At 40.7% G+C, this 20,564-nt stretch overlaps 4 protein-coding genes across 4 annotated transcripts; 2 read left to right on the plus strand and 2 right to left on the minus strand.

Annotated features, from left to right (window-relative positions):
- Window positions 1-18: 18 nt before the first annotated feature.
- MONOS_13086 (uncharacterized protein) lies at window positions 19-483 on the minus strand (the record flags this gene model as incomplete). The annotated part of the gene is made up of 1 exon (XM_067865766.1): window positions 19-483. One exon carries the CDS (start codon window positions 481-483, stop codon window positions 19-21), a length of 465 nt encoding a protein of 154 aa, XP_067722181.1.
- A 47-nt stretch (window positions 484-530) lies between these two features.
- MONOS_13087 (uncharacterized protein) lies at window positions 531-2,587 on the plus strand. Its single transcript, XM_067865767.1, has 3 exons — window positions 531-722; window positions 766-1,009; window positions 1,060-2,587. Exons 1-3 carry the CDS (start codon window positions 565-567, stop codon window positions 2,266-2,268), a joined length of 1,611 nt encoding a protein of 536 aa, XP_067722182.1. The 5' UTR covers window positions 531-564; the 3' UTR covers window positions 2,269-2,587.
- Window positions 2,588-3,991: 1,404 nt separating this feature from the next.
- Window positions 3,992-4,507, minus strand: MONOS_13088 (uncharacterized protein; the record flags this gene model as incomplete). Its single annotated transcript, XM_067865768.1, has 2 exons — window positions 3,992-4,267; window positions 4,352-4,507. 2 exons carry the CDS (start codon window positions 4,505-4,507, stop codon window positions 3,992-3,994), a joined length of 432 nt encoding a protein of 143 aa, XP_067722183.1.
- Window positions 4,508-6,222: 1,715 nt separating this feature from the next.
- MONOS_16618 (uncharacterized protein) lies at window positions 6,223-19,163 on the plus strand (the record flags this gene model as incomplete). Its single annotated transcript, XM_067869512.1, has 3 exons — window positions 6,223-9,787; window positions 9,850-17,300; window positions 17,363-19,163. 3 exons carry the CDS (start codon window positions 6,223-6,225, stop codon window positions 18,620-18,622), a joined length of 12,276 nt encoding a protein of 4,091 aa, XP_067722184.1. The 3' UTR covers window positions 18,623-19,163.
- Window positions 19,164-20,564: the final 1,401 nt, after the last annotated feature.

Here is a 20,564-nt window from a genome sequence, read left to right on the forward strand (position 1 = left end):
ACAAAACCAAATTCAATTTCATGTGCTTTCCTTTTTTATTTGTTTTTCTTCTGGTAATTGTTCAATTTTTCTCTCTTCATTTTTAACTTCAGTATTATCGATTTCTTCTTTTTCTTGTTCCTCATCTTCTCCTTGAACAATTGTGTAAAGCTCTTGCACAATATCATTTATGTCATCTTCAGAAAATCTTGTAAGGTCTGATGAAATTATTGGTATGAATTCTTCATGAGAAATTGGCAAAGTATTATATATCTGTAATTTTTCCTCTTCACTGAAAGGATATTTTTCGATAAGATTTTGTATAGAATCAATCCACGCTTTTTGGCACTGAAGAATTGGAGTTTGTCCAAGATATTCCACGAATTGCCATTCGAATTGAGTCAATTTTCTCATAGAGTTAAGCTGGTTAAATACAAGAACAGATTCATAGTTTGTGAGATGGTGTGGCTTTGACGTGTCTTCGGTCTCTGAAGGATTAGACATCAAAAAACAACAAATATAAATATAAATAAAAGGTCTGATCATGGACTTTGTTGTTTTTTCAAAAAATAAAATATAACTTGCATGTCAGAGGAACAAGAAGATGAAATTGAAATTGAAATAGATGAATCTGATAGAAGATGCAATGTATATTTTTCTAATGCAACAAAGGAGATGACTGAAGAAAATTATCGAGAATTTTTTGGATATTTTGGAGAAATAATTTCAATGACTTTATCAACGTTTGTTTTTCTTTCTTAGTCATAAAATTTATTTTGTGAGCAGAGATCCTTCTAACGAAAAAACATACCATGGCTTTTTAGAATATAAAGAATTAAAAGGAGCTCAAAAAGCTGCATCAATCGATGGCACTGTTTTGAATGGAATTCCTATATCAATTAAAAGATATGGTCCAAAAATTTTAATTGATTCAAAGCTTGAATGTGAATCAGAAAGTTCGCAAAATCCAACAATTAAAGATTCTGATTTTACTCTTAAAACTATTGTCATTGAAAATCTTCATCCATCTGTTTGCATGTTACTTGTTTTTTTGTTAAAGAATCCATTATTTTATAACAGATATCAATGGATCAAGTTCTTCTCATCTTTTCTCCATTTGGTCAAATTCTTAAAAGTGAGATTTTTAAAGTGTTTTCAAATCAACGATTCACAGATAACTTACAGTGTACAAGTGAAAATGAGATATCGCATCCACATGCAGAGTTGGAGAGTAATTCAAAGGGCGAATCAACAAAATCGGAAAACTTAATCGAGTCATTTTGCGGGTGTGAATCAAAAGTTGCATTGATTGAATATCGCCTTTCTTCATCAGCACACGGAGCCCTTTGCTTAAACGGAACACCGTTTGCCCTTTTCCCTATGCGAATTGCTTTATTACGCAATTGGATCTCGTCTGAAGCTGAAGCTGAAGATGATGAATTTACAAATGAAGGATCTGAAGACTCTGCTTCACATGTGAAAAACAATTCTTCCAACAAAGCAAGTGAAGCCAGTCGTCTTTTATCAAAAACAGAAGAAAACAATAAAATTACTGTTAAAGAAGAGAAAAAAATTGAAACAAATAGAGAAAACGAGGATCAAGATGAACATACTGCAAAATCGATGCAGAATATCACAGAAAAAGGAAAAGAACACTCGGAAAATGCACGAGCATCAAGCTTTCTTCCTTTTGAGCCGCACTGCAGCGACGTGGATTTGGAAGCAGCGAAGTTGATGAGTAAAGTGAAATGTGCCTTGCGCTTAAATGAGATTCGACACAGAATCAAAGAGGCAGAGCTTCTTCTACAGAAAAGCCAGCTGCGAATGGAATTAGTAGTTGCAGAAGAAGAGATAAGAAAAAGAGAAAGAAGTGTTATGCTTTTGAAACAGAGGGTGGTTAATGAAGAGAGGCTTATGGAGACAAAGAAAAGGGAGATTGAGAGAAAGAAAAGAGAGGAAGAGAGGCAAAAAATTGAAGAAGAAAGGAAAAAAAGATTGGAAGAAAAGAGAAAATTAGAAGAGGAGAAAAAGAAGAAAGAAAAAGAAGAAACCGCAGAGGAAAAGGACAAGAGGATTGCTGCAGAGCGAGAAGAACGAGAAAGAAAAAGAAAAGAAAGAAAAGAAGCGTTAAGCCAAGCGGAAAAGAAGGTTAATTCTTTATCACAATCTTCAAGTGTATCCTCAAAAAATAATACAAATAAAAAAGAGGAAAGCGGAAAGCTTCTGGACAAAATTGCCGAACGTAAAAAGCGATTTGAAACAGAGTCCATTTTAAAGAAAACAACTTAAGCATTTCACTATTCAACATTTGAGATTCATCACTTCAAATAGTTTGTAATCTTCTAAACTTCATTTCATTTTGCTTTTCTTTTTGTTCAAGCTTTTTATGAAAAATGAAAAAAATGATGCAAAAAGAAAAAATTTTAGCACTTGTAACTTTTTGTACGATGTATTAAAGATATTTGTATTTTCTCATCATTAACTTTCTTTCTTTTTTTTTTAATTTTATTTTCATTTTTTAATTCTTTTCGTTCTTGTTTTGATTAAAATTGTTTTCTCAAATGGAAATTCAAAACGAGGAATAAAACACGATATGGCTGATCCTTTTTGAAATCTTTCTTTCGTTCGAGTTTTGATCATAATTTTAAACTCAGTGGGATTTTCGAAAAAAAGTTATATGGGTTATTCTTTTTGAAAAGTCGCAAATGTTGAATTTTCAAATTAATCAAAAATTTCATATTTTGCTAAATATTTTGTTAACAAATATCAAACTTCACTTAAATGGAATCTATTTCTTGATAATGCTATTTCAAACATTCTTGAGAAGATTTGTGAGCTGAAACAGAAATGTGAGCAAAATATGAAATTTTTGATTAATTTGAAAATTAAACATTTGCGACTTTTCAAAAAAAATCAGCCATATTTGGATATAAATTGGTAAAGTGAGTTTTGTCAGTTTTTTAAAAAGTGTCATATTTTTATTTGCACACATTTTTTTATAAGTACCAAATTTTTTCGAAATGAAATAATCCAAAAAAAGTTATTATTATAAAACAAAACTTGAATCAAATATGCGAATGTTTTTTCCTTCACCTTTTCGCTTCTCAATTTCATCAGGTGAACCATTTCCAATATCGTTTTCATCGAGAGCAATTTTGAACTTTCTTTTCTCTTCTTTTCTTTCTTTCTTTCTTTTTTTCCTTCCTTCCCTTTTTTTTTTTTTTTTTTTTTTTTTTTTTGTAAATATATATGCAATTCATTGTTCCTTTATTTTCTTTATCCGAACTGTTTCATTTATTTTTTTTTCCATTTTTATTTTCTTTTTCAAACTATCATCCCACTCATTTAACACCTTTTCTTCTGTTATTTCTTTGCCGTTGAAGTCAAATCGATTTTTATGAGAAGGAAAAGGATAAGTCGATGATAGAAAAAGCTTCATCAGAACTGGCCCAGACGAGTCTTTCAGCACACTGCTGCATTTGGATGCTCGTTTTTTGACAGAATGTGATAACTCCGAATGAATTGATTGATAAAGAGCTTCCACCAGAGCTGTTCTCTTCGCAGCTGAAGACGACGAAAAAGGTGCTTCGAACTGTGAACTCATCTCAGACTTCAGGACAGCAAACACTCCTCGGTCAAATGGCTGGCGGATGCATGTGCTTTGAGTGACGGTTATCACAACATCCACATTTTCTTTTTTGAATTCTCTCCAGATTGTTGGTTCTGCTCGAGAAACAAGGGAGTTGGTTGAAAGCAAGGAGAGTTATTCGTCGAGTTTCATGAGTTGCCTTCTTTCTTTGATCGAAGGGAGAAGAATTGAAAGTGCACACTTCCTAAACGTTGAAGATTTCATCCATTCGCATTTGTTCGGTTAAATCTCAAGATTTGAAGACTGAAGAGGCTTCAAGTCATCAGGAAGTTTGAGACTCGGGCACAGAATCACTGAAGAAAGTGATTGTCCATCAGCTGCAACCGCCGCAATCAGTGTAGAATTCGTGATTCTCTCAATAGATTAAGCGAAGCTGGATTTTGAATTTGATAGATGAACAACATTTCGATAGGAGCTATCGGGAACTCTGAGTGATGACTCGTCCACATTAAATATCAGTGCATTGATGTTATTTTTTGTTCGATGAAATCCATTGAGAATATCATCCCAGGGCTTTGAAACTTGTTGGCATGATACCAAAAGCCTGTTCTCGTCAACAATTTTCGGTTTTGATGTCTTCAGCTCTGGATGTCGTTTGATGAAATCGTAGGCAACTGACGCAGAAATTTTAACATCTGGCTTGTTTTCTGGTTGACAAGCATAAACAATGTTTTTGATCCGTTTGATATTAATTAATACATTTCAAAGAATATTTATGCAAACCAGTTCACGCATTTTCTTGATGGTTAAGCTTGCTCCAGACAGTGATTCAATTTTTGTTTCGTCCAGCACTGTTTGCTCTTTTTCGCCAATTTCCACAGCAGGTCTTCCAATTTTTGAAACAAGTCTGCCTTGCCGAACAGCCTTCACAGCACGCATGATTCGAAATTTGTTGAATTTTTTGCTGTTGTTTGCATCCACCATGCGCACGGCCCCATCATTAACTATATGCGCCATTCGCTCCAGCGGATTCCGAAATAATTGATATTTGAACGACAGCATCTCCCCCCCGCAGCTTCATCTGACCCGCAGTAGATTTCCTTGCAACTTCCTTTTTCATTTTTAATTTTTGGGTTATTATCATTGAGCCAGTTAATAAATTTTATTATCGCAAATTTCAATTTTCATTGAAATTTAATTTTTTTATCATTAAATGCATATTTTTTTGAATTTCATACATTAGAACCAACCTGTAACTGAAAAAACTTCAACGGGAGGCTTTAAACCCCCTTATTTCCCCTCCCCCTATAAGAAACAGGTTCTACATTTAAATGCATTTATTCAGTTGATAATATTTTTCTAATATACCTAAAAACTATTAATTAATCGAAATGTGGGTAGTTAAATAACTGATTTTAAAAAATGTCAAAATTTTTTTGAAAACTTCCATTTGTTTAATTTTCAAATAAAGAAAAAATTTCAAATTTCGATCAAATTTCTGTTCCCACTTACCGAATTTTGCTGTCATGAAAACATAATCTTGACAATGTTATTATTTTATTTTAAGTGAAGTTTCGTAAGTGGGAACAGAAATTTGATCGTAATATAAAATTTTTTCTTTATTTGAAAATAAAACAAAAGGAACTTTTCAAAAAAATTTTGACAAATAGGATCGAATGAAAAAAAAGGATCTTTTAAAAATATGACCGTATTTTTAAATATCACAAAACCTAAATGAACCATTACATTAAATTGAAGTCTTATGCATTGAATTATACATCAAAACAGATTTTGATACAAATATAAAATCCTAATCACCTGGACACAATTTTTGTGTTCTCCTTTAAAAATTATCAAAAGGCTTTCATTTCTTATGTTGTGCAAACATATTCATTCTCGTTGAATATTCATTTTTGGTTCAATTATCAAAAAGAAAAGCCTTTTTTACATTCATTGTTAACCTTCTTTTATTTTGAAAATGGGAAAAACAAGGATGTTTGTATTTGTTGATTATATTCCTTGTTAAAAATTTCCCCATTTCTCCGTGAACAGGATATACTATGAACAAAATATGTCCAGTTCATCTAGATGAGGAGGAGGAAGAAGAAGACAATGAGACTTTGTTGAGTGTGAAGAAGAAGATGGGGAAGAAGATTACAATGAAAAATGCTTCACATGCTTTCAGAGAATGCGTTATTTTTTCAACAAGGAATATATCGAACATTATAAATTTATATAAGATGATTCTATTTTGAATGTTTGATGAAAATTATAAAAATTCCCCCAGAATAATGTTCGTTTATCGTTACAAAATTCAACAATCACTTGAAATATTAGATTGTCAAAATCTTTATTTCTTTTTCATATTAAAAAATTAATTTATTTCACTAAAATGAAAGAAAACAACCACATTAAATAAACAAATGGATTTTATTTGCATTTCCATTAAAATGATAATCATACAAATGTAAGATCAATCATAAGTCAGTTTAAAAAAAATGATTAATTGCACTGAATTAGAAAAAAAGATAATTCACATTCTTAATGAGCTATGGAACAGAAAATGAATTTGTCATAATACATAAAGATTCAAAAAGAATGGGTTATCAAATACCCAATATTGGAAAAAACTTTTATTTCTGTTTTAAGTTTCCATGCTCGACAAGTGCTTGCTGATATCTGCATTCATTTCCATATCCTTTCAATTAGCCGCCAACACAAGAATTGAATATCTTTCAAAAAGTGCCAGCAAGAGGGTTGTTTCCTTTGGCCTTGACGAGATGGATAATGGACCGATTTCAGTAGAAAGAAGTGCTCCGTCCATTGCAGTTGATGAAGATGCAAATTTGAAACACGAAAACGAAATTGCGGAAAAGAACTTCACAAAGCCGGTGTCTTCGACCATCGACACATTTATTGAAATGCACAACAGCACTTTTTGTGCCTCAAAACTCACCTTCTTTCCCACAGGAAGACAGTGTCAGATAGTGACATCTTGTTCGTCTCTTTTTCTGAAGCAGGTTTCTGTGTCATTTGGGGCAAAGGCGATTTCCAGATTTTGTGAAGCAGAAGGCGGACGGATTGAGATCTGCAATTTGAGTTTGCTGTTCCGAACACAAAACCGTTCGATTTCATCGCTTGTTGAGTGGAAAGAAAGTGCAGAGGGCGAAATTGGCTGTGGCAAAGCCTTTTTGTCAGACACTTCGTTTTCGTGCTTGTCGACTCCACCCTTCTTGTCTGTGTTTGGTTCGCTGTCTCTTTTGCACACGTCGATGGAAAACGTGGTGTTTATGAATGCGTCAACAAACATTGCACACAGCAGCACCACTGCTTTCTCAGAAGCAAACCATCTCCAGAAATCTCTTGTCTCCAGCATCTTGCTGGTTGACTGTGACCAATCACTGTTGAGTGTTGATGAGAGTGCAACGAGGCTCGCAAAGTTAGTCGTGTTCAACTCTTCGTTTCTCAGATCGCATGACATTCAAAAGGATCAATGCTTCAACGCTTCACTGCCTTCGTTTTCGAGTGGACAAATAGAGTTCGACAGTTGCAGATTTGAATCATGCACATCAGCGACACGGAATGGAGGCGCACTAAATGTTGGTGGGAGTGCTTCTCTGACACTCAGAAGTTGCACTTTCACAAATTGCTCAATAACTTATTGTGGTACAACTTATCCAAGAGGTGGTGCTGTTCATTATTCTGGAAATGGAAAATGCTTAACTGTCGATTCATTATTCGATTGTTGTTTTTGTGAATGTTCTTCAAAGTCTCCAATTGGTGGTGCATTATCAATTTTTAATAAAGATCCAATTATTATTCATTGCTCTTTTAATAAATGTCATTCACTTTCTGGAGGTGCATTAAATGTCGAATTAAATAACAATGTTGATGTGATAAACTGTTCCTTTAAGAAATGTGAAGCTCAGGACTGTCGAGGATCTATTCATATTATTTTTACAAAAACAAATAACATATTGGATAATTGTTTTTTTCTTCAATCAAAAGCTCTTTCAACATTCGCTGGAACAGTGAATATTGACGGAGATGCAAACAGCACAAATCATATTATATATTGTTTATTTGAAAACAACACATCTTTTGATAATAGAGGTCATGATATAACATTCGGAGGAAACAATTCAGTAAATGCAACAAAAGAATGGATAATATATTCATATTCGACATCAAGTCAGATTGGGCGAGTGTATTGCAACGGAGACAAAGCAGGGTGGCTCCCAGATGTGCCTGCAGTGTACGATCCTCTGAGAGTCGACTCAGATAGGGGAAGTGATGATGCAGGATGTGGGGAGAATGGAGCAGAGTGCAGGACAATCGCGTTTGCGGTGACACAGTGGGTGAGCCACAGACACACAGGGGTTGTGGTGTGCAGCGAGGTGAGTGTGGAGAAGGCTGTGAGCATCTCCGGGCTGGAGATTTGCATAAGCAAAGATGCAGCAATGGAACATGGAACGATTCGGTCGGATGTGGAAAGCGGCTCGCTGTTCAGTGTGGGGAGCGGGAAGCTGGAGTTGGAGGGGTGGACAGTGATTCATGATACAGGAAATTCGAGGGGTTCGTCTCTGTTTGCAGTGGATGGGTATGAGGGTTTGGCGCATGTAAAGAATTGCACGATACAAGCGGACTCTGTGGATTTGTCGTTTCACGAGCCGCTTTTTGTGGCAGGGAGGGGAGAGATTGCTATCGAGGACTGCCAAGTGGAGAATGTGTGTCTGGAAGGGTGCAGTCTGCTGATGTGGAGTGCTGGAGGAAGTGTTTGTGTTCGAGGCGGGAATATAACTCAGATAACGAGAAGAAATGGAAACGGGGCAGTGGCAGAGAAGGCGTTGGAGGCAGGAGAGATGTTTGAGTTTGGGAATGTGACGATGAACGGGTGCAGGTGCAGTGCGGGGGATGGCGGAGCGATTTGGGTGGAGATGGTTGGAGGAAGCTGTGCGAGAATAGGATCAGAAAGTTCAGTCACAGGGATGAAGCAATGCTGGGCAGAACGGAGTGGGGAAGGAGGTTTTGCTGGAGAGAGCAGAGGTGGAGGGATATGTTTGGTGCTGAAGGATGGAGGCGAAGACTTCTGTGTGGCTCGCCCGTTGTTTGAGGAGAACAATGCGGATTGGGGGCGAAATGTGTTTGTCAAATCTCCGGACCTCAAGAAAAGCACTGTTCAAGCACATTTTCCGTTCTATCCAGAGTATTTCTCGGAGCAAGAGATGCAGGGAGAAGATGGAAGAACACCGAATATTGGAATCCCGCTGGTGTATTTCCTGCAGCTGCGAGAAGTGCGAGTGAGTGTGGGAGACGGGGGAGTGGATGTGAGTGCATGTGGATTTGCAAAGTATCAGTGCAAGACGATGGACTATGCATTTGGGCAGCAGGAAGGGATGCATCTGGTGCTGTACAACAAGAGCTACACATGGAGAGAGTGCCTGGTGCTTGATGGAGCAGAGGGATATGACTTGAGCGGGAAAGAAGGGATGTCGGAGGTGAGGATGGTTGGGAACGAGAGTGGGCTGTACGAGATGGTGAAGGTGGGGAGCAGTGTGCAGATATCACTTGTGGCATTTGCCTTGGAGCCTGGACTGAAACAGTCGCAGACTTGTGTGTTTGAAGTCGAAGGGGAAGGGAATGGTGCGCTGACGCTCTCTTCATCGCGGGTGAGCGGCGATGCGGATGTGCTGTCTGTCCCGTTCTGTTTTGTGTGCGTGAGAAAGGGGAAGATGCTGATGAGCAGTGTTGTTGTGGAGCATTTGTGCTTTTTGGTAGAGCCGTTTGTGAGGTGCAGCGGAACGGAGTCTGAAGCGGTGATGATGCAGGCAACGTTCGCTGACACGACAAGCGGGGGAGAAGAAGGGTTGATTGTGCTTCGCGATGGCTCCACGGCAAAAATCAGCAAGAGTGCGTTTGAAAGCAGCAGCGGAAGCAAGCAGCCGATGATTGTTGTGAACAAAGCCAGGAAGACCAATGTGAGCGAGACAAGCGTAGACTGCTCTCTTTCTGGTCAAGGAGATGGGTGTTTCCTTCGCGGAACGCTGGGAGTGGGGTGCGAAATGGCTGTAGATGGAGGAAACATGAGTGGGACATGCCCAAGAGGAAACGGGGGAATGCTGAGACTGGTGCTGGAAGGTGGAAGCAAGCTGCAGATTGGAAGAAGCATGGAGACGATTGTGAGCAAGTGCAAAGCAGTTTTTGCAGCAGGGAGTGGGGGTGTGGAGGAGGGATGTACTTGGAGACAAATAGCAGTGACGTGGAATTGGGGCTGAATGCAGTGAAGTTTGATGGATGTCAAGCAGACAGGCATGGACACAATCTGTTTTTAACAGCCCCCAACTTCACAGCTTCTGTGACAAAAGCCACACTCGGATTTGTGGCTGACACCACAAATGAAGAGGAGCTTGAGGGATATGAAGGAGGAAACAGCACATATGCAATCCCGTTGGTGCTGTATCTGCGGGACGACCCTGAGCCAGTTATGGTTGGTGGAGATAACAAAAAAGATTTCGACAGATGTGGATATGCTGGACACGGGTGCGAAACGATGGACTTTGTGATGGCTCGGTGGGTGGAGGAAAACGGACTCAACGCATCAATATCAAACACTGTGCCGCTATACTCGGAGGCAAGTCTTGTCAGCGGAGTATTTGTGCTGAACGGCACATCAGTATATTCTCAAATAGACGTGTACGAAAATGCTGCAAAGAAACAGGATGGGATGATAGAGACAAGCTGTGCGACAACATTTACGGGACTGAAGATTACTGGGCCAGCGAGCTTGAACACGAGGTTTTATCTAATATGCACGAAAAGTGGAGTCTTGACATTGAGCTCGTGCGCTCTGAGTGTACGCTCGTCACTCACAGCTGCATATTCCATGATCGCCTGCACAGGAGGGCAGACAACGTTGAATGATGTGACCATCAGGAATGCTGTGTGTGCGTGTGGAGCCATGATTTGGATCACAGGAGAAGGAAGCTGCACCATGGATGAATGCACAATGATGAATGCAAAGGGTTCGGAAGCAACAGATGGATGCGTTGTCTATGCATCATCTGGCACTCTGGAAATAGGAAACACGACATTTTCAGAGGAAGGGGCAGATGACAGATCAGGCAGCGCGAGGCTGGCAGATAAGCTGGGAAAGTGGATGGGAGTGAGGAACTGCACGTTCAGAGGCTTGTCAAGGAACGGAGAAAAAGGATGTGTGCTGTTTGGGATGTTGGATGAAGGGATGGTGCTTGAGCTGAACGATGTGAACATGGAGAACTGCACTGTGAGTGGAGGAAGCGGAGGAGGATGCTTTGTGGAGTTGTCGAAGACAGCAAGACTTCGTGTCGGAGAGAGTGGGAATAGAATGCTGGCTGAAGGATGCCGAGCGCTGGCTGGCGAAGATGGCGGATTGAAGGGATTTGGAGGAGGAATGCTGGTGAAGTGCATTGAAGAGGCAAGTGATATGATAATTGCGGGGGTGAAATTTGGAGAAGGGGAAAAAGCGAACATGGCTGACAAGGGAGGAAACAATGTGTTTGTTTCGTGTGTGAATTTATCAATGGTGGTGAATGAAGGCTCGTTCAACTTTGACTTTTTGAAGAAAGTTGAAGAGTCGCCCAGGCTGTGGGATTTGATGGGGATGGAAAATGGAGCAAGAGAGAATCCGATTCCGCTTGTTGTGTTCTTTCGAGAAAGCGCAGGGAATGTGTTTGTTGGAGACAAAGGGTGCGATTATGTATTATGCGGATTTGAGGATTATCCGTGCAGAGGAATTGTGCATGCTGCAGCACTGCGAAAAGGATCGGAAAACGTGGTGGTTACGCTTCTTGCAGACTTTGGGTTTTGCGATTCCATAATTCTGGATGCTCAAGAAATGACCATCAACACCCAAGGCAACAGCCACGAAAGAATGGTCCATGGAGAAGGAGAAGGAGAATCCAACTGGTTGATAGAGACCAAAAAGAACATCACTTTTGAAGATGTCTCATTTGGGATGCCGCCTTCATTTAACTGCCAACGTGAAAGCTTTCTGAAGTGCAGAAAAGACAAACTGGAGCTCAGAAGGTGTTTGGCGAAGGTTGATGCAGACTCAAGGAGGATTGATTATTCATTTGTTAGTGTGGAAGGAGGGATGCTTGTGATGGATGATTTTTCAGCGATGGAGTTGTGTGCTGTGCAACATGGGCTTGTGGATGGAAGAGGGCTGGACTCAAAAGTGGAGCTAAGTGGGGTGAAGTTTGAGGGTGTTTCTGTGGAAGGAGAAAGAGGAGTTGTGTGTGGGCAAAGCTGTGGATTGCTCAGCATGAATGATTCTTGGATGAATTCGTCTGCTCTTGGAGACAGCTGCTTGGTGTGGTTTTGCGGGTGCGAATCCGTTAACATGAAAGGGCTGAGCATCTGGAATGTGTCGAGAACAGCAGGGAGTGGAGGGGCATTCAGTGGAGAAATAGGAGAAGGGTGCAAGTGCGAGATCCGTGGGAGCACATTTGGCAATGTGAGTTGTGGGGAGCATGCTGGAAGGGGAGGGTGCGGAGCTGTGGAGGTGATGAGAAATGGGAAGCTGATTATTGAGGGGTGCGTTTTCGAAAAAAACGGAGTGGACGAAGAAGCAGGGTTTGGGGGAGGGTTGTTTGCTCGGTTTGTGGATGTGAGTGTAAAGTACAGCATGAAGCACAACACATTTGCAGAGAACAAAGCAAGCGTGGGGAAAGATGTGTATGTGATTTGCCCGCAGGCGAGAAAGATGCTGTATCAGGAGTTGTGGGAAGGAACAGTCGAAGAGGATGATGAAAAAGAGCGGTTTTGGGTTTATGATGAGAGTTCTGGAGTGGTAATCAACACTTCGATATTAGTTATGCTTTTTCCGGCAGGCGAGGAGATTGTATTTGTTGATGGAACAGTGATAAATTCAGAGGGGTGTGGTCACGAAGAAACACCATGTGGCGATGTGTTGCATGGGTTCAAAGCAATGAACGAAAATCAGACCACAATAAGGATTGTGTCGGGTACATTTTTGGGATCAGTTATTGATCGAGACTCATCGCTCGCAATTGAAGGGGCAAAGGCGATTCACCCAGAGCTGGAGATAAAGCAAAGCGGGCAGCTATGTGTGTCTCATGATAACATATCTCTTACGCTTCGAGGCTTGACTTTCAGATTTGCAACAGAACTTTCGCCAGCATTAACTTCTTCACAATTATCTTCGGCATCTTCTTCTGCGTTGAGTTCTGTCTTTGCCATCAGTTGCGGACGATGCGCAGTGACGGATTGTGCATTTGGAAGAGGAGGCGAAGGAGAAGGAGATGAAGACCAATCAGAGGTGACAAGATGGCTGGTATATGAAACCGGAGGTGCAGTTGAGATGAGTTCTGTTCGGTTTGAAAGTGTTGATTTTTGCAATGAATGCGGGATTGGGCTTTGCCTTGGCGGAGAAATGGTTTGCCAAAACGTCACAATTTCCCACATTGCAACAGATGGCCCGAATATATTTGAAAGCAGAGGCAATGCTCTGGTGGAATTCAGCATGATGAACGTGAGCCATGCAAGAGCAGAGAAAGGGCGATTTGTCACTGTGAAGGAAGGGTCGAGCTTGATGATGGGCGAGGAGTGTGCGCTTGAGGGTTGTGGGCGAAGTTCAGTGAATGGGAGTTTTGCTTGCTGCGAAATGAGCAAGGAAGCAGAGCTGAAGATAGAATCTGGGGCAATGAGTCATTGGGCATGCGACAATGAGAAAGGTTATGGAGGATGCCTGTTCGTCAAGCTGTGTGCCGGGTTTGGTGGAGATTTTTACTTCAAAAATATTCAGTTGAGTGAGAATGATGCCTTTGGGGGGAAGGACATGTTTGTGGAATGTGTAGAACTAAATGCATCGGTGACACAAGAAAGGTTCAGGTTTGAGCTGGCAAGTGGGAGCGACGGGAAGGCTGCTGATCTGAAGGGTATTGATGCAATGCGCTTTCCCTCTCCAGTGGATTTGAGGCTATTTCTTATTCAGGCGCACTGCATGCAGGCTGTTGTGTCCAGCGAAGGGTATGACACTTTGGGCTGCGGGGTGCTGATGCATCCCTGCCAGTCATTTTGGAGAGGCTATTGCAACACGCAGGCAGACGCAGATCCAAAGGAGCTGGCAATACAGGAGGGTGCAACAGTCAGTCGCGGATACGATATGTCTTCATTTGTTGTTGCTTCGTTGCCAGCAGAAGAATACAGCAAACTGCACATTTCACATGATATCCAGGATGGGATATCTGGTGCAGTGTTTTGGAATGCCAAGGCGCTGTTGTTCCGCACAATCATATTCTCATTTCCCCCAACAGCATCATCTGCCGTTCGTTCGATGATTGCTTCGTCGTCTGCAAGCTCTTTGCTGTCGATTATCAACTGCTCCATATCCAAAGCGAGTGACGCTGCAGTTCAATATGTGGCTGTATCAGTCACAGGGGGCGAGCTTGTTATTGAAAGCAGTTCGTACACATCGTCTGGCGAGTATGCTTCTGCTCCCTTTTCTGTTCGTGGCACAATGTGTGCGATAAACAGCTCATTCAGCACGGCTCAAACGAGATCAAGCAAGGAAGGAGGGCTGATGCAAATCAAAACGAGTGGCGGTGATTCGGTAAAGATGGAGGGATGCACACTGGAAGGGTGTGCATGCACTGAAGAGAATGGGAAAGGGGGCGCTTTGTATGTTGATGGGAAAGAAGCCGTTCAGTCTAATTGTTTGCTGCTGAAAAGTGTCGATTTTGCAGCGAATCATGCACAAATCGGGGAGCACATGTTTGTTGCGTGCAAAGACCTGAATGCTACAGTGACAAAGTCGAGCTTCATGTTTTCGTTGGATTTTGTCAAGGAAGATGACAATGGGCTGATGGGAAGCGATGCAGTGCATAATGAAACAACGCTTCTGAGGTTTCTTGTGCAGTACAAAGGAAGCACAGTGCACATTGCTCGAGCCGGGTACGACTTGTTGCGATGTGGAGGAGCAGAGGATCCGTGCAGGAGCTGGACTCACGGGGTGAAGCAATTTGAGTCAGAGTCCCCCACAAAAATAGTTGTGATCGATGGAGGCTGCAACTACAAGGAGAATGGGGTGCTTTCGGATTATGAAGTGAAGTCGATTGGGGAGGAAGAAGAGGAGCAATCAAGAGCTGAGCTTTGCGTCGTGCAGGGCGATGACGAACAACATGACGTGTGCATGCGAAATGCAAGGGTGCTTTGTTTTGAAAAGATCTCGTTTGTTGTGGCAGAGGGGTTTTCAAACGAGGAAAACGGGGTGATTGTCAGCGAAGATGGGAACTTGAGGTTGACGAGCTGCGAGGCTTGGATGAACGGCAGAGCTTTGCTGGAAAACAGCGCTTCATTTGTCGTTGTGCTGAGAGGGGCTGTGCTGCTGGAAGGAATGACAGTGAGCCGCTCATCGTTTGGAAGAAGTTTGATGGAAATAGCGTCTCATGTGGATTGTGTGTTGGATTCTGTCAGTGCAGAATTGATAAATGTTGAAGAAGGATGCATAATTAGCATGAGAGATGACGACTCTGAGCAAATGAACAGCAAAAACGCTGGAGCAGGGATTTCATTAAACAAGTGCTCATTCAAGAATATCACAAACAACGGAGAGAGCGGAAGCGTTGTGGTTGTTGGAGGAAGAGGCAGTGGAAGCAAACTTTGCATTAATTCGAGTATGCTTGAAATGTGCACAAGCAGCAATTCGCAGAAAGGAGGGGCAATTCTGTTTCGATTGAGCTCTGGCGGATGCTTGGACGTGAGAGGCTCAACGATTGGGCTGTGCAGCTGTTCGGCACAGAATGGGTGTGGAGGCGGCTTCTATGTTGAGGCTGTGCATGCAGGAAGCCTGAACATGCTTTTTGCTAATATCAAGTTCGACTCGAACATTGCGCATATCGGGAGGGATTTGTTTGTGGAGTGCAACAACATCAGAGAGCAGATCAACGAGACGCAGTTCCAGTTTGATCTGAGAGAATCGAAGTACAACAGTCTGAATGCAATATTTGGAATAGACAGAGCAGAGTTGTGTGTGGAGGCAGTGAATCTGATTGAGTTTATTGTGATATATCAGAATGACACGATCTTCACGAGCTCGGATGATGGATCAGCAAGTGAAGACAGCAAAAACTGTGGAACTCAGGCGCTTCCATGCTTGTCGGTCGGGTATGCAGTCGACCATCTCACATATGACTTTGAAAGCCAGATTGTGGTTGTCGGGGAAGGGTTGATTGGAAAGGAAGTGGACGTGGCAAATGTATCGATACGATCGCGGGGATCAGAGACTGCACTTCTGCGCATTGGTTTGCAACTGGAATGCACACGCCAGTATGTGGTGCTGTGTTCGGAGGCAGTTTTCTTCAGGGGGATTTCGTTTGTTGTTTGTGCAGAGAGCATGCATGGTCATGGATGCTTTGTAGAGTGCAGCCGAGGCACAACACAAATGACAAGGTGCTCGTTTCGAAATGATGCAGAGATGGGCAATTCCACCAAGATAAATGCCATTTTGGTGCAAGTGGAGGCAAGGGGATGTCTGCAACTGGAAAACACAACACTGAGGCAGATATCGTCAGAATGTCCGCTGATAGCATGTGAAGGACAATCAACGCTGCGCTGCACTTCTCTGATCATGGAATCGCTTTTCTGTGCATGTGATGCGATTCTTGTAAAAGAATGCGAATTATTGGGCATGGAAAAAGTCGAGTGCCATGATGTTGTGTGCAGCAGTGGAGCGCTGTTTGCCTTTCAGGGAATAAATGCTGGTGAGAGGAGTGGAAACAGTGAAGAATACTCTCTTTCAATGGGCTCATTTAAAAACATATCAGTCGAGGCAAGAAAGCAAACACTTTTCTGTTTTACGCGCTTAACAAATCTGCGAATGCGAAACATCACTTTTAGCAGATGCTCGGCACTTGTGCAGAATGGCATGTTGCTATCTTCTGATAGATGCCATGAAACAGAAATTGAATACTGCCGCTTTAGCGAGAAAGGAATGGACGACATCGTGGAGTCAAAGACGCCAAGAAGCGAGATATGCAAATGGAATGGATCACTAGTTGCCCTGCAACAGTCTGAGACAATAATAAGAGGCACCACCATATCAGAATCGCCAATCGGGGGATTATTTGTGTCTGGAGGGAATGTGATGATAGATCAAGGGGAGTTTCGGGACAACAATGCAAAGGTGAAAGGATATCCATCTGCACGAAAAAATATAGCATGCGCTGATCGTGGCATGCTGTCAATCGCAAGCCTGAAAGGAGGAGACGGCATGTTGCCAAGCACATCCATGTGGATTGCAAATAGCAATTGTGTGCTTGGTGGAATTGCTTCAGAGCGAGCATCATCATTTTTTATCCCTGTGCTAGAGTCGGTGAAGATGGAAAAAGGAGAAATTACAACAGAGCTCACATTCATCGGAAAGCTTCTTCTTCCGTGCAATCTGACGGTTCAGATAGCTTTTTCAATTGGAAGTGAGTCTCAAATAGAAAAGCAAAATATGAATGAGAGCAACTACAAATCTGAAACTGAGATTCACAGCTGGATATCTTCCACAAAAATAAATGGAGTATCGGAAGAGGTTGAAGTGTCAGTGTGCATTCTGTTTGGAGACGAGAGCATTCGGCGACCAACTGATTCTTTCATCCTGAAGAACAGAAGCGAGCCCAAATCAAATGGAGATGAAAGAATTGTTGAAGGAGGAAACAAAGAAAAATCGATATGGCCAATTGTGGTTGTAATTTTGGCTATTATATTATTGTTTGTAATAATTGTTTCTGTGGTATTTGCAGTGAGATGGAGAAAGCAGAAGAGAAGGACAAAGAGCTGGAGGTGATTGTGGAAGACACAGTGAAGAAGGATCCGAAAGCGTTTGAGATGGTGACGATGGAGATGTCACCCGAGGAGCAGTGGAGGAGAGCTGAGAGGGAGGCAGAGAAGAAGAATGAAGAGAGGATAAAGAAGAGAGTGTATGAGAAAAGCTTGGGACATTCAGAGTCATCAGAGCATTTGTTGAGTGAGAGTGGCTCAACAGAATACATCTTGGGGAGAGATTCAGACAAGATCCCTCAATGGATGCTTGAGAAGGTTGATGAGGAAGAGACGAGGAAAAGAACACCATCGCCATCCATTTCATCCACCTCAACAACAGACACTTCAGACACAGAATCCACTTTTGTTCGAGGAGAGGATCTGTGTCCAACCACCTCATCCATGTCGAATCTGGTGGATGCAATGGCCTGTTCATCGCCGCATGAGAAGCTCATTGTGGACTTGAGGGATTCGCTGTTCATGCTGCTTCATGGAAGGAATGAGAAGAAAGAGATGGCGATAGGCACTCTGCAAGAGAGGGAGGTCTCTGCTGCTCAGATCCTGTTCTGGGTGGCCAATCTTGCTCTCCACTCATTTGACGAAATGAACAATCCTCTTTCATCTCTTGCCAACCTCAGCCCTCACATCGTGCTGTTTTCTGAGCACATGGTGATCTGCATTGCCCTCCACTCCGACTGCTCCTCAGGCTCAGACACTTCATCCACTTTTTCTTCCACCTCGACAATTGTCACCTCTTCCTCAGATTGCTCAGCCATCAACAAGAAAGGCCAAGGCTCACCACCACCACCTTCATCAGCATTTGAGGATGAGGATGACAACCGGAAAGAGTGTCTGCGGTGGAAGGCGCCAGAGCTGCTGATGAACAAAGATCTGGGAGCCACAAAGAAGACAGTTGTGTTCTCGATTGGGATGATGCTGTGGGAGAGTCTGACGCTGGAGATCCCGTTTGGCGAGTATGAAGCAGAGGTGGCGGGGATGTGGCTGAAAGAAGGAAAGCGGCCGAAGACGGGAGGGCTGGAAGGGAGCAGGCTGGAAGGGCTGGTGAAAGGGTGCTTTTCGCAAGAGGCGAGGGACAGATGCACTCTGACAGATGTGAAGCGGGTGCTAATTGGGTTGTTCCCGGCCGGGACAGTCATGCTCACAGTGACCGATGCGATTGGGCTGGAGGAAGGATCAGGAAGCTACAGGAAATACAGCAGGTTCAGTGGGGAAGGAAGCAACTGAGAAGGCAGAAATTAAAGTGAGCGTGATTTTGACGGATGAGCATAACAATGTTTGAAAATGGAATGACAAAGAAAAGAGAAATGGAAAAAGAAGAGGCTGGTGGAATTGGTCACACAAGATTTCACAGATAGAAGATCCATTGAAGAAGCATTGGAAGCAAATGAATGGATGGATTGCAGTCGTTCCATTTTGTGTGACGAATATGGTGAGATGCCCGTCATCACGCACAATTGCGATATCTGCTTGAATTTATCTGGCTCTCTTTTCTTTTCTTTCTTTTATTTTTTCCTTTATATTTTTTGTTTGTGAAGAAAGGATTTCTTCTACGTGCCTTTTCTTCTATTGGCTGATTCATGGCATTTGCACGCATGTGCCACATACACTCTGCATTTCAGCACATGTCTATTTTTGAGGCATTGGCTTTCTTCCAAGTTGAATTATGTTATTAATAGAATTTTTCATTTCAAAGAAATTCACCAAAAAAATGATTCAAAATCGGGAGAAAAAATCAATCAAGAAAGCACGACTATGCTTCAATAAAATTCTATGTTTTAACTAAATATAAATTCTATTGTTTTTTCCTATTAAAAATCAAATAATAATTTTTTCTTTTATTTTTATTTTTATTTTTTTATTTGTTAATTCAATGCTTAATTTAATGATGATATTAGAAGCAATATTCCACACTTTTTTGGATGTTATTTAATTGTTTGACTGTTAGCATACAAACAAAAGTATTTCTGAAATTGCATTGAAAAAAATTTCCAATTCATTTTAATAAAATTCAACAAGCCAATTTGTGATTATATTTTTTATTAAAAAAACAAGATAGTTATTTGTATTAAAAAATTATTATTAAAATAATTTTTAGTCTGTTCGCGTGTGAAAAAGTTTTCAAAAATAGCAAGCAAAAGTGTTTGTGCACATAATTTTTCGTTGGCACTTCATCAAAAGAAATAATTGTTTATCATCGAAACTTTATTATTTTAATTTCCGAGAGTGTATTGCATAAAAGAAACGGAATAGAAAAATTCACACAAAATTTAGTGAGATTGCGTTCATAATTATTTCAATCTGAAAATCAATATGAATATATTTCACTTGATTCTGATTTTTTTTAAAAGAGAAAAATATATCATTTTTTTTAATATCACATTTTTCTGATTTTAAAATTCACTCAACCAACTTCGTTGAATTCCCAACAAATATTTCAAAATTTGCATTCAAAATTCAAAGTTCTTGAACCATGATAATATCAATAAATTCAGAAAGAAATGATAAATATCAGCATTATAGGAACTTAAAAATTTTATGGTAAATTATGAATATGACAAACGATTATCAACACTTTTCTCAAAATGATTATTTTCTTTTGTTTTTTTTGAATGTTTTTCGAATGAATCAATTCTCTTAATTGCTATTTATTTCTTTCCTTTCAAAAATGAAATGTATTTCACCTGTGTGATTGTTTCAAAAATCAAACCATTTTTTCTGAAAATTGGGTTATTCTTTTTGAAAAGTCGCAAATATTCAATTAATTTTGATTAATATAGAAGCCTCCATTTTGATCAATGTTGAGAACTGATCTGTCAAATAACAAAACTATTCTTTCAATTTCATGTTAACAATAAGAAATTATCTGTTTTTAACTTGGTGCTCGCTTTCATCATAAATCATTTCTAATTAATCAGGATTAATTGAATATTTGCGACTTCTCAAAAAGAATAACCCAATTTTCAGAAAAAATGGTTTGATTTTTGAAACAATCACACAGGTGAAATACATTTCATTTTTGAAAGGAAAGAAATAAATAGCAATTAAGAGAATTGATTCATTCGAAAAACATTCAAAAAAAACAAAAGAAAATAATCATTTTGAGAAAAGTGTTGATAATCGTTTGTCATATTCATAATTTACCATAAAATTTTTAAGTTCCTATAAT

The sequence above is a fragment of the Monocercomonoides exilis genome (assembly GCF_001643675.1).
Source record: "Monocercomonoides exilis strain PA203 chromosome Unknown scaffold43-869231, whole genome shotgun sequence".
Taxonomy (NCBI): domain Eukaryota; phylum Preaxostyla; order Oxymonadida; family Polymastigidae; genus Monocercomonoides; species Monocercomonoides exilis.